Genomic DNA, 16504 nt, shown 5'->3' on the forward strand with positions numbered 1-16504 from the left:
TAATATCTTATCTAAATCTCCCCTCTTTCAGTTTAAAGCCATTCCCAGTTGTCCTATCACTACAGGCCATTGTAAGTAGTCCTTCTCCAGATTTCTTGTAGCCCTCTTTAGGTATTGGAAGACTTTTATAAGGTCTCCCTTGAGCCTTCCCTTCTCCAGGCTGAACAAGCCCAGCTCTCCTGAGGCCACTGAGCAAAACAGTTCTGTCTGAAGATGCTATAACATATGGCAAAGCAAATAAGAGTAAACATAATGCAAATGCAAACTATCTGTGTAAGGTTAGTGACTGATGCACAAGAGGGAAAAAAAAAAAGAAAGAAAAAAAGAAACAAACCCCTAAACTGTATGTAAAAATTAAAAAAAAATGGCTGATTTCAATTATAAAATAGAAAAGTTTAGGATACGTATGAGGAAAACAACTTGAAAAGTTGGATTCGTGGAGATTCTTGAAAACTGTACCTAAAGGGTATTGGCTTTTAAATTCTGCTGTCTAAGGCACCCAGAAGGCTCCTTGCCTGTTTAAAGCAGGTTAGTTTTAATTTACCACACTGTAGTCTAGGGCATTAAAAGCACAATTAAGGAAATTATCTATTGGAAAGAAGAGAATTCAAAAACTATGGAAACTGGTCTACTAGATTATTGAAATTTTAAGCTGAGGACACATGGTATTGCTAACTGGAATTGGGAAGCCATTTTACATAATGCAATTTCCTATGTTTTAATTGACTTAAGAAGTGTCCACTGTAATATTTTCTCTTTGATATATTCTTTAAGTAACAAAAATAAAAAAAATAAAAAGGAAAAAGCCAACAAAGATTTTCAACAGTAAAAGAAGCTATAAATTAAACCAGTGAAATATTGCAACAGAACTTGAATGAAATCACAGGTATTTTTTTTAATGACTGCCACAGCCATTCAGAGCTAGCAGTAACAGTGAATCTGGAAGAAAGAATTATCAGCACAGTACAAGTATGTTGGAGCAGATGGCCTCTTCTTTCATTTTTATCTTCTAAGGCATTTGTATTATAACTCAGGCCAATTTTTTATTGTCAAGCCACTTGGAAATGTACCAAGTAATGATGATCTGATTGGAAACCTTAATTATATCTCCAGTGTTCACCTTCAAGGTTTCTTGTCATTTTCTGTTGTGCTAGATAGGAAGCAGTGAGAAAACAAACTGTTTAGCCAAACACATGCTTCCTGTCAAATCAAACCTAAAGCAGGAAGGAGGTGAAAGCACAAGTGTTGTTTCTGGGATCAAATCAGCTTTTGAACCTAAAGGCTTTCAGCCTTTCACTGGCTCTCAGTGATACAGGATACTTGGTTACCACAATTATTATCAGTAAAACAAACAAATTGTTATTGTATTAGGGGCACTCAAAAGGCTGATGTGAAAGTAGGGGCTGAACTATAGAAGTGTATCCAATGCACTGAGCTCTTTTGAAAAATTCTGCTATGGAAAATTAAAAAGACAAGCTGGGGGATTTTGACCAGCATACACGCTACTTTAGCAATGGTTTCACAGGCTAATCTTTCCTTCCCAGAAATGGTGAACTGAACTGAGAAACTGAACCAGTTTTGAAATAAAGGAGAAAAAATAAAAGGTTATTCAGCAGGCAAAATGCAAACCAGTTTCCTTCCTGCCTACCCAAAGGCTGATAAGGTCACAGTGCAAGGGCTGGTGTAAGCTGGGTTCATGAAACAGGAAGTGAAAAAAGCAAAAAGCTGGTCCTCTGAGTGCCCTGAGCAGCACTGCAGCTGAACCCACCATCCTGACTCTAGTTTTAATTGCTCTATTCTTTGTCCAGCTTCCAAGTTCAATCCTCGTGAAGGTCTGTGTGCTGTCTTCTGCCCTGAGGAAACCTGAAGGTGATCAGAGTAAACCTGCAGTTTTCTGGTATTAGAGCACCACTATATTCAGAATTAATGGTTGAAGGGTTGATGTAGTTGAGACCAAGCCATTAGGCCTTAGTTGAAATAACTTTGCTTTTTAGTATGACTATGACTTAGCACCTAAACGTGACTGCTAGCTCAACAGGGGGCCCCTCTGTGGGTGGAGAACTGCTCTTCTGCTTGCTTAGCAAGGGAGCCCTTTGGGGGTGGGAACCTGCTCTTCTGGTGAGGCATGATAAGCAGTATATTAGAATTCGAACCTGTAGACAGCTTGCATCTGCTTCTGTAAATTGCTTCTAAGCAGGGACATCCCTAATGGTAAGGTATGATAACAATTTGAAATAGTAATTTCCAAGTACTATGTGCAGTGAAGTTACATCTTGCTGCATCTTATCCAAAGGTGGTAGTGCATAACTGTCTGTAAGAGCATTTTTGTAGAAAAGCCAAAGGGTGAGTAAGACAGAGTATCCCCCCCCCCCCCCCCCCCCCGCCAGCCCCAACACACAAGCTTTAATTGCCTGTTTATACATCATGTGAGAGTCTCTGAAGACTCCCTAAACAACTTTGAAAGTGGGAGTTATCAAGAAAGTGGGCGTGGTTTTGAAAGCGGGAGTTATGAAGAAAAGGCCCCATTTAATCTTAAATTGCTTGCCTTCCTAGCTTATTTGCATGATCAACAGTAAGCAGTTCATTATGGTTTTGCCGGAGCACACCTTAGGAGAAACTTCATTACAAACTACCTTTGTAATAAACACATGCTGCCATCACAGCAAGAAACAAAAAATTTGGTCTGTTTTTGCATTTGCTAGTACCTGTAATGAATTCCATTCACCTCAGAAGTAAGAGAGAGCTGGCAGTAACTGTACATGACAAACCTGAATTGCCATCAAAAGAAATAATATCGTCCCTTACAGTGTTCCTGTTCTCCCAGCACCATGTTTCTGTGGTAAATTGCAGCAGCTAAACTAAGCAGGGACCTAACCTGTAATACAACTCATCCAGATTTCCTCCTTTCCATTCCACCAAAAGAAGCAAATAAAAGTCAGCTGCATCAGCTAAACCTAAACAAGCACAGACAGATGAATGAATGAACATATGAAAGAAAGATAGGACTTGTCTCAGTTGCAGCTTCAAGTTGTGTATGGCAAAACATTTCAGGTCCTAATCATTAGGATTATGGTGGTGCCTCTAGAAGAACTTTACTTATAGGAAGATGCAATATTGTTGAGAAAAATAACTTTATTTTTGCATACTCACTGTTAAAATAACCTGGAATACAAGTTGAGCTTGACAGAAGAAACCAGCAGTTCCACCAGTGACACTTAAGACATTGCTGAAGTTCTTTAAAGTTTTTGAGAAACTCGAGTCATTTTGGATTCAAAGGCAAGATTCCTGATACAGTGAAAAGTGTAAAATTCCAAGTCTAACTCTCATCAGGCACAAAACTTAAGTTTCCCTGAGAAGATGTAGTTACAAACTAGCGTATAAACTTTATATCACATTATTGTGGGGTTTAAGAGTACAAAAGCAAGATTTGACTACAAAAATTTGAACACAAGTCCTTAATACTCCATGCTGAAGTTGAAATATTCAGGAGGATTAAGAATTACATATTACAGAATTACAGCAATCAGATTTAACTTAAATGAAAACAGCTGGCTTTGGTATATTCCCTTTTATATAGTTTTCAGATTAATTATAGTGTTATTTTCCTGAGATCTTTCAGCACTCACTACGAAGCCTGTGCAGTCCAGCTGCTTTTTCCCCCCTTAATTCCTGCCTCTTCGTATTTCCCTTTCAACTAGCATTATATTCATTCAAAAAAAAACCCTGACAAATACTCATGAGCAACATGCATTTTCCAAGCCTTGAAACAAATAGTTTAGCCAAAGGAAGCCCATTAACTACATCTTTTAGGTAATAAATATTCCAAGTAGTTGACCTTTCAAAAATTGCTATCTCCTATTTTATACCTGAAGTTTTAAACATCAGTGTGCAACACAAGTCATCCCCATCTTGATGTCTTTTGTCCCCCTTGTCTATGAACAAGTCAGGGAAGGTGTCATCACCACCATATTGACATGGTGAGAACCATTATACCCATGATCAGCATCACTACCGTTGGCATTACATGTTAAAAGTACATAGCTGTATACTATTTGTACCTGTGTTTTGTCACAGGAGCATGCAGTATTTCAGTTCTTCTGCAGATATAAAGCTTTGTGTCGCAAATACTCTTCCAAACATTTCACTGCAAAAGGGTCAACATCAGTGTCAAACTTATTAGCAAAGAAGTGGTGGTTTCGTAACATCCAGTTTAGGTCTCCTACCCCAAAAACACAGACAGAGCGAACATGAACTCCACTGCATGGTGGGTAGGGTGCACCTTTGGACACATCCCCTTCAAAGTACTGCCACTTGACAAATCGGGCCAATGCATTCATGTCAGAAACATCATATTTGTCACTAGAAGAAACTGCACCTGGGACTTCAGGGATTCTCTGAATTGTTGCCCACAAGTACTCATCTGGGCTGTAAGTGTCTTTTGCCCATTCAATGAACTTAAGTATTTTGCTGCTTTCTAATACGTATTCAACAAATTTTCTGCTAACTACAAAATAGGCACTACCAGAAAAAACTGGAGTATTGAGAGGCGGTAGTTGTTTGTCTATGCCTGTGTTCTTTATTTTACCATCAATAATCTCATGGTGTTTTTTCCACCTTACTTCTTTATAAACAGGCATTTTTTCTGTTTCCAAGCTGTTTTCACCTTTAAGGGCTTTTAATTTCTCTACTATTTCCTGGTTGGTCTTTATTGGAAAGTCCATGCCACAGAGGTTTATTAGGTATTTCCAGTTTGAACTTCTTCTGTAGAGGTCTTTCATGCAGTTAATGTCTGCCTGCACTCTACTCCATGAAGCATATACAACACTCTCTAACTGACTAGAAATAAAGACATTATCAAAACATGAGACTATTCCCCTCACAGCAGCAAAAAAAGATTCTGGAGACTTTTTGTCAACATGAATGCAATAAAAATTCTGAGGGGCATAGATTGACCTTAGAAGTCTGTCAAGCATCTCAATTTTGTGATAAACCACTATTGAGTAAGCTATTGGAAATTCTGCTTCTTCATTGCTGAGAGGTTCCATAATGTATTTCCTAGTCTTGGTGAAGGAGGCACAGTCTGCTGTCATGTTAATATAATCATTCGTTGTTACTCTGGGGCGTTTCTTAAATGACACTGACAACATCTCAAGCTTTACCTTTTGAATTTCTTCTATATCCCCCTCTATAATCTTGGTGCAGTTAACATTGCCAACAGGATCTTCTTGTGTCAGCTCAAGATGTCTCTGATTTAAGAAGTCTTGTTTCTGGTTGACTTTCAAAACTGAAATGATTACTACAATTAGAGTTAAACCCAAGAAAAGCCTGAAGCGTAAGTTGTGGCAAAACCGTAATTTCCTCTTCAGCATTTCAAATACTAGGTAGATTTGTAGGGCTAAAAAAAATCACCTTCCTTTCTGCTCATGTCAGCTTTAACAACTTCAGGAAAAATAATTTCTCTTTCTCAGGAATTTGGTGAGTTGTTGAAGAAAAAATCCTAAAATAAAATTAAATATGACTGTCATTCAAAGACTAAAAGGTTTCGTTAGAAAGTTACTGATTAATATTACATTGTTATTTAGAGAGAGTAAGAAGGTAAATACGTTAGCCAAAAATGTTCTATTGAAAATTAGAAATTAATGAACAAAATTAGTTTATTTTTGTAGAAAAAGATTGGAAGAGGCAGATAGTTTTCATGAGACACTACTAAGTGTAGTACTAAGACAACAAACAGAAGTTCAGTAAGAAAACAGAGGTGATTCAGCTGCATCTGGCAAAATTAAAGCCAGTAAATCAGATCTATTAATGAGAAGCAATAATTTGGTGCTAATTCATGCTTCAGAGTTTGGCAAGAATGTTTTATACTCACTTCAGCATTGACTTGTATTTCATCATAACTTACCACTCACTTCCTGGATGCTAGTCATGTGTTATCTTCTTACTGGGAAAGCAGACCCTGAAGCCTTTCAAGATTTTTGTGTGAGATAGTGTCTTCAACATCCTTCAGATGAGCTTAGAAATACCATCAGGACAGAGCTGATGAGAAGAGGAGAAAGAAATTAGTATAGCATAGCTCCTCAACTTTCAGAGCAGTGAGAATACCTGTGACTGAATTACTGAAGTACCTTTTTAAGGTCAAATGCAATACTTACGGCTTATCTCTAAAGCTGATTTGTGCTGTCACTGCAAATGCAAGTATCTAAGAGCACAACAGTGTTGTCTTACTATTGTTCAAACACACACGGTTTTTATGATTCAGCAATTGCTTTTGTGTGAAAATATGTCAGGCTGAGTTACAACAAGATTTATAACCTGCCAGTCTTATTTTCACCTTTATTTCACAGGAGCTACATAATTTTTGTTTGTTAACCCTCTTTCTCCTTAAGCACCTTTTTTCCGCTTCAGTACTCTGTGAGAGGAACACTGCACTATAAAGCAAGCAGCTACAGCTGTAGCAGTTGAGAAAACTGCAGTCAAGAACTGGATTACAGAACTAGGTGTCTTTTTCTGTAAGTACTACCCCAGGCAGGTAAACTGATCAAGAACAGGGTATGCTTAAACAACTTACATTGCCACTCAAATGCCATCTGTACTTACATTGCCTAATAATTCAGCGCACAGCTGCATTTCAAACCAACCTCCAATTGCAAAAGCCCATACAGTTTACAGAGAATGTCTTCAAAATTTTAATCTTAAATTTAAAAGGTTTATGAAATATTGAAGTACTTGGGAGTACTTGGGAGATCTACAGCTCCCCCCAGATGAAGCCTGATACTGGTTACCCTTAAATTAGTTCTCTGCGTACCAACATAGAAATTAAGATTTTTCTAGGACTTAAAACGTATTTCAAATGCACTTTTATTTGTGAAGCTTTACCTTTTCTTGAGGATGAGAGTTAGCACTACTATTTTATCCTATATTCAGTTTCTATAGGATCACTTGCTCCACTAGCGTTGTGGAGTAATGCTCACTTGAGAAGGACTGCCACCCCCTTCCTGTGCTTTCCAATGCAGGGAGAAAGAGCCTTAAATGAAAGCTACCATTGCAGTCTTCACCTTCTACAACTTCTGAAGAACAAAGCTTGCTAAAGAGCCTTCCTGCTTCTGTTTCGGAGCAAAACTTAGTTGAAGGTAGGAAAAAAAAATCTCTTTCAGAAAACCTTGTACACCCAGCTGGGTGCAATTCCTATATTGTTTTGAGCTCAGAATAATCAAACCCTAAGTTGCCATTGTACCAAAAAGAGATTTGCAAACATTTATATGTTAAACATGGCTCTTCACTTTAGGTGGAGGTTTTTCCCCACCGTCAAATTTGTATCACCAATACGCTGCTTCCTTTGAACAGTCTTAACGATAAGTATTGGTTTGTTTATGCTATTTCTTTTCTAAAAAAGTCCTAAAACTTAATCATATCCCATTCTTTGCAAAAGTTAACCTTTACAGGATAAGGAAGGATTTGGTACATTTTATCTAATAATATACCTGGGTTTTGTTTTATAAAGTTTTATGAGCCTAGAATACTCATTAACAAAGCTTCAGACTCCATTCAGTAAAGCTTTTAACGCCTTTTTCTCAAGCTCTACTTAGCTTTACTGTGCACACTAGAGAACTCACTATCAGAAACAGTACTTTGCACTGTGGGAGAGCAGGAGGGAGGTTTGCTCAACCACAAATAAAAGACTATGCTGCAGCCTCGGTCTTGCTCTCAACTGAAGTTCACTTTCAGTTATGTGCTTGCCTCACTTCCTTCCTTTACTTCGTTCTATTCAAGTCAGAGCTTGTATTTCTATTTTAAATCTCCATTTCTGGCATCTCTTCCGTGTCAGAGGGCAAATCTCTCAGGTCATCTGTGTCTGTGAAATAGGTACTCCCAGACTGCCAGGTAACATATGTCTACATAACAGTCACATTCTGATTTAACTTTTATGTTGTTGTAAAGATGGTACTGTAAGACAATTGATTTCATTAACAATGTCTTTACTTTTTATTGTATAAACTTGTGTTATCTCTACATGCTGAGTTATTAATCTGACCCATGGTACTAACTGAACAAGTCAGCAATGGGTACTTACACCTTTGATGAAGGGGAGTAACCTTCATCAAAGAAAGGCTGTGGCCATGGACAAGAGGGAGCACTCTCAGAGCCCAGCTCAACATGTGACTGATTTTAGATAAGTTTGGCTTCACCCAACCTTAAAAACAAACAAAAAATCCTACAAGAAAACCAAGTCTTCAGAGGAAAAAACAAATCGAACCATTTACAAGATTATACCACACACAGCTCAGAGACCAAAGTTCATACAGAGGTTTTACACAGACAGGCTGGACTGGTGCTGCACCACGTAATGGCAGTGCTATATCGACCCCTACATCCACATGTCGGGGCTGGTCCTAAGGAAGAGGATGTTTGCGAGGGTGCAGAGCCCTGCAACACCAGCCCTGACAAAGGGCAAGTTCCTCAGCCCAGAAACCAGCTTCTGGCTGCTGGCACAGCAGACCTCTTTGGCTGCAGTTTCATGGCGTGACTGGTCCAACACTGGGGCAGGAAGGATTCGGGAGCAGATCCAAACAAACAGCTTCTGGGGAGTTCTCTGCAGTCTACTCTCATGGCTGCTGGCGGGGCCCTAAGGGCACTACTAGGCCTTGACAGGTCCAACCAAGGAGTGCTCAAGGGGTCTCAAGCATCTCTTGTACAATGAGAGGCTGAAAAAGCTGGGGTTGTTCAGCCCGAAGAGAAGCTGCATGGAGACCTCATAGCAGCCTTCCAGTACCTGAAGGGGGTCTATAAGGATGCTGGGGAGGGACTCTTCGTTAGGGACTGTAGTGACAGGACAAGGGGTAATGGGTTCAAACTTAAAATTCAGGATAGATATAAGGAAGTTCTTTACTGTGAGAGTGGCGAGGAACTGGCATAGGTTACCCAAAGAAGTTGTGAATGCTCCATCCCTGGCAGTGTTCAAGGCCAGGTTGGACAGAGCCTTGGGTGACATGGTTTAGTGTGAGGTGTCCCTGCCCATGGCAGGGGGGCTGGAACTGGATGATTTTAAGGTCCTTTCCAACCCTAACTGTTCTATAAATCTAACCAGCCCCTCCAAGCTCCCTGATGGCCCCACTTCAGCCTCCTGGTGCTGTCAGCCGCTGCACCAGTGGTATCAAAGCCTGGCCATTGGCCCTGACAAGCTGGGCCCAGATCCCAGACCAGCTTGGCCTGTCCGCACCCCCAGAAAGGTGCTGCCCCACACCGAGAGGCAGGGTCATGGGGATCTGCCATGGGGAGCCCCGGCCCTACAGCACCCTGGAAAACTCTTCTAACAACAACAGATTCCAGCAAACCTGTGGTCTGAGTTTTATGCTCTTGATTGGACTGATATAGCTGAGAGTGAGAGATGTGCCTTTTCCTAAACGAGGTTCAAAGCAATGGCAGCCTCTGATCAGTATCACACTAGGGCGGCACCACTCTTTGGGGATATTCATTTTGCCCGAGTTACACTGCCAGCATTGGGAAAACAGGGCTCTCAGGCATCGTACAACCTCCCTTGTGTCAATTTGTGTTAAACACATCACCGCCTTCCATCTTGTCTGAAGCAGTTTAGAGACCAGAATGAAACCCTAAACGAAGTAGGTATTTTTTTGTATTTAAGCAATTACCATACATTTTTTAGACTACATATAGATTTTCCCTGCAAAAAGCAGTTAGGGCTTGCTGCAAAATGATACACAGACCCACCTCATGACAGGACAAAAATCATTAGGGGCTGATGGCATGAGAAGAAAAAATAAATATAAACAAAACTACATGTATCTTAATTTTGACACTTCAGTCTTTTCACACATCAGTGCAAAAACTGTTAAGATGCTGAACACCAATTCAGCATCCAAAAAAGAAGCAATGTAGCCTCCTAAATACACCACGGGGAAGTATCAGTACCTGAAGTTCAGAAGGGGATAGGTAGAGATTAAGTACTCTGAGGTACTTCAGAAGCCTGTAAATCTTGTGAAAGGCAGGAAAGAGCTTAGTTATCATAGAAGATGTCAGGATGTCAAAACGAGTTATAAGAGCAGGGAAGATCTTGACAAGTCTTGCAGGCTTAGCAAGTTCTGGTATCACAAGTCTCAGCGTTGTGGGCTGCTGAATTAACATGCCCCCAGCTCCTTCCTTTATTTTTTCCTATTATTCTGCTTCTTCTAACAAACACCAGATGAAGTAGATGGTGAGGTTTGCTCTCTTGTAGTTGCTTTGGTGACTTTTGGCATACAGCTGTTGTGGAGAGGACCCAGCAGCATGAACATTAGGCGGGCCTCTATTGCATGTCCACAGACACATTAGCTTTTAATCAAAGCTTTATGACAGGAAAACTTCCTGGCATTTCTACTAACACTCTACATCCATTCACGTCAACCTGATACTTTTATTTTTACAGAAATGTATTGAAGAAAAGCCAAACAGAAAACATAATGCTGAGTACCCCCACCTCTGAAGCGGTAGCTGGGATGGGCCAAGAGACAAGTAATCGTTCTCATGGGTGGGGATCTAGAGTCAGAACAGATTGATTTTTCCCTTTTCTTGCCTTGAAAGGAGGTAAGATAAAAGAAAAGTTCAGCTACCCCTGAGAATAGTAAATGAACAGGTGTTTACCAGATCCTTGCTGTTCTTTCCCCATTCACAAATTCCATCCAAGATCCAAAACTTTTCCTCAACACTTCAGAAGGTGGATTTGCCATGAAGTCCTTGAATTTACCAGGCATACCATCCATGCTTCACAGATTACATCTCCTGCAGGCAGTTGTTGCAATTAAGGTGCTTCCACTCAGGTTCAGTCATGCAGAACGTTAGTTCTGATGAGGAAGTGATTTTTAAAGCTGTAAACAGCTTGCATAAACACAAACATACATAAGCACAAAGACGGACTGTCAGACACAGAATGGAGTCACATATACTCAGCATTTCCATGATATCAAGCAGTACAATCTTGAAATCAGGTAGCCTGTAACTGAATGAAAGTAGTCATGTTTGTTCTGTTAAACAGCCTTCAGTCCTACTGAAAATAAGAAATGGTCCATAAACTGACTATTTAGGTTACTATTAGACCGTATGGGACTAAAACCTTAATTCTGAAATTCATGTAGAGCCAGCAGCAGGGTTCCATATGCATGCATTTGTCTGCTCACTGACAGCTCTCTGTAAGAGCAGGACTTTTTCTTCAGAGCTGCTTAAAAAAAAAAACAGAAAAAAAAACAAAACAAACCCAACAAAAAACAACCACCAAAAAAAAAAAGAACATAAAAATCCACAAAAAAACAGAAACAAAAACAAAACACACTTCCTTTTTATAGAAAGAAATGACACATTTCTAGTCCTTTGTTTGCTTAGAAGGCAGGCTTTAGAGAAAACTCCACAAACCACTCATACTGCTACACCTACCACTACATAGAGTTTAAATAGTGACAGAAGGTAGAAGTAGAGGATAGCTGTTTTTCAGGGGGGATTGGAGGAAAGTGGAAAAATAAATTCAAAACCCTGGGTTATTTAGAGATCTTCTGTTCAAATGTCAGGAATCTGACATTCTAAACCTTTTCTCTTTTAAAAAAAAAGTAAACCCCATATGAATATACACTCAGTGTGTAAAACAGCACTGAATATATTTCAATTTTGGCAGCCTTTCCAACATTCTCTTGTACTACTGTATAAAGTAAATCTTCCTCACAACAAAGTTCAAAGCCTAATTCTCATTTGTGTTCATGTCCATCCTTACATGTCTCACAGGCAGAGACACAGGAGTAAGAAATTTCACCTAAGGAAAGAAAAAACATGGCGGCAATATCATTCTGTGACCAGTACTTACCTTGAGAAATCTGTGACTCTTAATACTGACAATAAGATATGTTTTACCTCAAGGTAACTTAACACTGAAATTATACTTACAAATCCCAAAATAAATGAAAAAAACAAAAAAACAAAAACCAAGAACCCACAAAAAAAACCAAACAAAAACCCACAAAATCATTAATGTTGTCCAATTTTACATCCAGTACAACTGCCTGGTGTTCATCAAGATAATTTGTGCCCATTGGCTAATTCAAAGTAAAATGCGTATCTATGTGTGTATATATATATATACATCGTATATATAAAAAACCATTACTTTAAAGTAGGAACTATAATTTTGCCAAGAACAGAGCAGTTGCTGCACTCCTTGCACCCGCCTATAGAATTTTTCTAATTGCTGCCTAGTGAGAGCATTGCATTTCAGAATGGGACACACTGGCAGACTGTGACAGGAAAGGTATTATCTATTAAACCACAACTATATCCCATGGGGGAAGGAAGAGGTGGTCAAATTTTTGAGTACTTGGATCCCTCTTCAAGTGCAGTATTTAAAATATTATTCTGCAGAGACTTCCTTTAGTCATGGGTAGAAGTCAGTATTTTAAAGCCATGCCTACAGTTACTGCTTGTCAGTGAGCTTAAGCACAAGTAGTACCAGAAGCAACAATCTCTGAAAAGAACAGATGACTCCTGTAACACTAACAAGGATCAGCATCATTCTTAGGCGCACAGGTTTAACTCTGTTGTGCAAGTCAATAATATAATACTTCCTTCTTTTAAGCTTAAGAGGTACTATACTATTTTTTCTTGTTTTTTTTTTCACTGTTAATTCAGTGTTCACTCCAGGTGAGAGGAGTTTCAGCTGACTTGCATGACAACTGCACACAAAATACAGCTCAAAAATGAAAGTTCTTTTGTTTAAGGAGCAGATACTACCTGGAAGTAGGTTCCACTGCAAAATGCACAGAAAGACAGACACACCCCACCATCCCCCATACTATAGTTTATAGTGCTGTATATGATTAGCAATGAATAACTGTCAACTGGATTATGTTGGAATCCAAATGAAATCCAGGAGGAAATTATTAGAAAAAACAAAATTAAATCTTTTCATAAGACCAGCAGTGGGTTTTCCACTGTGGCAACAAATTTGGAGAGCAGGATTTTACTCACTAAATCACCATATTCTCAGCACAGCAGACAATAAATCTTCAGCTTGTATGTTCCCTACTGCATTTTGTTCAAGTTAGAGAAAGAGAAAACAGATTTAACAAAGGTATTTTTCATTTGTTTTAAGGCAACTTTTGGTTCTTCTGGCCTCAGGAAAGTACTACCCAAGACAATTCAGATTCATAGGAAAGAGATGATGCCAACACATATGTTTACTATAGATAGAGGAAAAAAAAAAAAACACTGGTGAAAGAAAATGAACACAGTATTTTCTTTCATATTACACCTACTTTCAAAAGCAATGTATCACTGTAACTGAGCTCCAACTTGAGCTACAAATACTGCTTTATTTTTCACAAGAATTTTCAAGTTGAATCCAGTAGACTGAAATGCTAGATTTGTTCCTTCTTCTGTCACTACCATTTCTGACACTCTTGCCAGCTCTGTGGTTGCCCACCTCATATTCCATTAAAAAAGAAGTTTAAAACTGCAGACTGCAAAACGGCAATTCCCTCCTGCTGCCACTCCTCCTCTTTCCCACAAAGAAATCTACTTTTCTGAGCAATACTGAAGGAGGCAATGTGCCAGAGCATTACTGAGCCTCCTGTCAGGCTTCTGAGTCCTCCCACCCAACTTCGGTCACAGAAATCTATTCATAACCTTATAAACAGCTTTGCTCTCCTGAAGAAAAAGAAAAAAAATAAAGAAAACAAAAGGAGTTTTCTTCAAGGTTTTTGTTTTTCAGTTTTATCATCGTTAACAGAGTGGGAAAAAGAAAAAAAAAAAGGCACATCCCAAGTTGCAGCACGTCAAGAGCGTCCAATGTCCCTGCGCTCGCTAGCACACTTCACACCGACCAAGCACCCTCAAGGCCAACAGCCTGCCGGAAGAGGAGGGAGGAAAAAGGGGAGACAGGGAATGGGGTAGAGGGAAGAAGGGGAATAAACAGAGAAAGAGGAAGGGAAACGTAAGAGGGGAAAGGAAGAAAGAAGGAACGGAGAGAAAGAGAGGAAGAAAGTGACGAGGAGCAGAAAGAAGCGTAGAGGCTCAGCAGTCCTCCCGTGCAGCACCTGCCCGGCCACGCCGCCGCTCTCGAAGGAGGGCTCCGCAGGGCACGGAGCTCTTCTCCGAGAACAGCCATGCCCACAGCCTGGCCCGAGCCATCTCCCCCTCCCGGCCCTTCCGCAGCACCCACCTGCGGGGCCGCGCCCGCTTTGTGGCGGCTCGAGGTGTCCTGTTGTGCCGTGCTGAGCCGTGTGTCGGGGGGCAGGCAGGGCACCCCGGCAGCGCGGAGCTGCAGATCCCCCCGCTCAAGCAGACTGGCGCTGAGCTCCCGGCCTGGTTCCCACCTCCTCCCGCACCGCCCACCTGCCCTGCCCTGCCCTGCCCTGCCCGGCCCGGCCCAGCTCAGCCCCTGCCTCTCCTCACTCCCGCCGCCGGCCCCTCTCTCCCCGCGGAGGTGCCGGACTGCCACCACCCACTTTGGCAGCTGTTCTCCTTTAAACTTAAGAAAAAAAACTACTATCACTTTGTTAAAGCTTCCGCGGTGGTGCCGGCGCGGATGAAAACCTCGTAGGAAAGATCGGCAGCAGCTCCTGTGCGGCTCATGGCAACAAAAAGCTTTCCCACTGCTCCCCAGGTCGTCCCGGCTCGTCAAGAGGAGGCAGCAGCATCCTCAAGGGCATGGTCCAAACTACCGATGAGCCCACCGTGCGGTGTGCCTCCCCGGGGGTCGGGAGGAGAACGGGCTCGGTTTGGTTGCGGCATCCGCGCGTTTGTGAGCGGGCACCCGGCGGGCCAGGAGCTCCCGCAGACGGTGGTTTGCCACCTCCCCCCGGCACTGCCGGGCCGCCAGAAACCCGGCTTCTGCAGATAGATGGGTTTGAAATGGGTCAGTGGGTGGAAAAACTGAGAGGACGTAAAGCTGTCCTTCCCTCATTCCAGTTGAGAGCTCACACTGGAGTTTTATGCATCTGCACAGTAAAGCTGGACCAAGGGGCTGAAAGCTAAGAAAATGAGACGATCTGGTTTCAAGACTGCCACTAGGTGACACTGCCAAGAGAAGGGAGAATTGCCTCTGCATGTCAGCACTGGGATCGAACGGGTTAGTTTGGGAATGGACTGTGATACCTCAAATCCGCATTGTCATTTTATCAAGAAGGTTTTCATTGCAGATGGACCTTATCAGTAGGTAGAGAAGTAGCTTGTTACTACATGCTAACAGATGGGGAGAAAAGAGGGGTCTTTCTAGTGTGTCTTTTATAGGGCTGAACCATAGCATGGAGCACTGTACTAAAAAGGCCTTTCCTCTAAACCCTGTAGAGGTTGATGAGTTTCCAACAGGAGTGAGAAATATGGGAATGGGGAGCAAGATTTCCCATTTATTTTTCCCAGCTGCAGCCAATGACTGTTTGTGTTGGTCTTGCATGTAAATTAGAACAGCAAGTCACAGGTAGCATGGACTTGAGTGTTTGTTGCCTTGCTAAACCATCTGCAAGGCATCGCAGTATTGACATTGCAGCATGAGAAATAGTAAAAGTAGAGCTGAACAGCAAGTGCTCTTAAAAGAGAGTTGGGTAAGCTGTGGGGACAGATGTTTTCTTTCAGTTTTTCATTCCTCCCTGCCTTAATTACTTACACCGCTACAGATGCAAAGAAGTGTGCTGGATCAAAACAAGCAAAGTACCAGAGTTTTGATGTCTATTGCTGCAGTAACAGAAAGCATACTCTAAAAACCACTTCCCATGGAAAGGAAAATAAGAGAAGGGAAAAAAAAAGGGGGGGGGGGAATTAAAGTCATTACTGAAAGTAGTTATTTTGGGTAGATAGCTGAAGTTCAGAAGTCTGTTATTCTCTATCTTTTGAACAGATAAAAAGCTAAGTTCTTTGTAGGTTGACAAGAGAGGTCCTGATCTTTGACTGACCATGCTGGCAAAGATACATTGCTTGTTTTTGCAGCTTTGTGACATTTCAAGGACTGTGTTTGAGTTATGGTTCCTTTCATGGATTTTTGTCAACTGATCCTGAAAGAAAATGGTTTAAATGGGTTCGCACCTGGGTTTTGCTCTTCTAACCTTGAGGCTGGAATACGAAGACACCGGGGTTCACAGACTGCCCTTCCTGCTACGTGATAGACCAATGAGAGATATGACTGTATGGCAACTTTGAAACAAAGTAAAGTAAAAAAGAAAAAAGAGATGTCAAGAATTTTGGGAGTACTAATACAGGAATTAAATAAATGGAAGAAGTGGAACTTGGAGACAAAATACAGACAAAAGTGAAGAGAAAGCAAGTCACAGAATGAGAAATTGAAATTGCATAATCAATTTTTTTTGTAAATCTTGACTGGTTTGCATGAAATTGGTACATGAATATTTGATAGTTGTGGTAAGACCAACAATCCAGTGAGAACAAGGTATAGAGAAAACATAACTGAGAAAGTTTCAAGAACAGTTTTCTGTGCATAGCTAAGCATACATAGTTATGGTGCAGGAGAACTAAACTATAT

General features: G+C 40.9%; 1 protein-coding gene across 5 annotated transcripts; it reads right to left on the reverse strand.

Annotated features, from left to right (window-relative positions):
* Positions 1 to 3666: 3666 nt before the first annotated feature.
* GCNT1 (glucosaminyl (N-acetyl) transferase 1) lies at positions 3667 to 14544 on the reverse strand. Of its 5 annotated transcripts, XM_062640977.1 has the most exons (4): positions 14192 to 14237; positions 10472 to 10567; positions 5903 to 6036; positions 3667 to 5497 (listed from the first exon to the last, which is right to left on the reverse strand). In XM_062640977.1, exon 4 carries the CDS (start codon positions 5367 to 5369, stop codon positions 4089 to 4091), a length of 1281 nt encoding a protein of 426 aa, XP_062496961.1. In that variant the 5' UTR covers positions 5370 to 5497; positions 5903 to 6036; positions 10472 to 10567; positions 14192 to 14237; the 3' UTR covers positions 3667 to 4088. The 5 variants fall into 5 exon arrangements, with proteins under 5 accessions (XP_062496961.1, XP_062496978.1, XP_062496971.1 ...); XM_062640994.1 differs by lacking the exons at positions 10472 to 10567; positions 14192 to 14237 and adding an exon at positions 14525 to 14544; XM_062640987.1 differs by lacking the exon at positions 10472 to 10567 and having other exon boundaries at positions 14192 to 14269.
* Between the last annotated feature and the right edge of the window lie 1960 nt (positions 14545 to 16504).

Source organism: Pezoporus occidentalis, unplaced genomic scaffold, assembly GCF_034315485.1.
Source record: "Pezoporus occidentalis ecotype Australia unplaced genomic scaffold, CSIRO_AGI_Poc_V1 ctg117, whole genome shotgun sequence".
In the NCBI taxonomy this organism is placed as follows: Eukaryota; Metazoa; Chordata; class Aves; order Psittaciformes; family Psittacidae; genus Pezoporus; species Pezoporus occidentalis.

Coding starts and splice junctions, on each gene's coding strand:
- GCNT1 (XM_062640994.1), bottom strand. CDS start 5,369: ATGCTGAAGAGGAAATTACGGTTTTGCCACAACTTACGCTTCAGGCTT.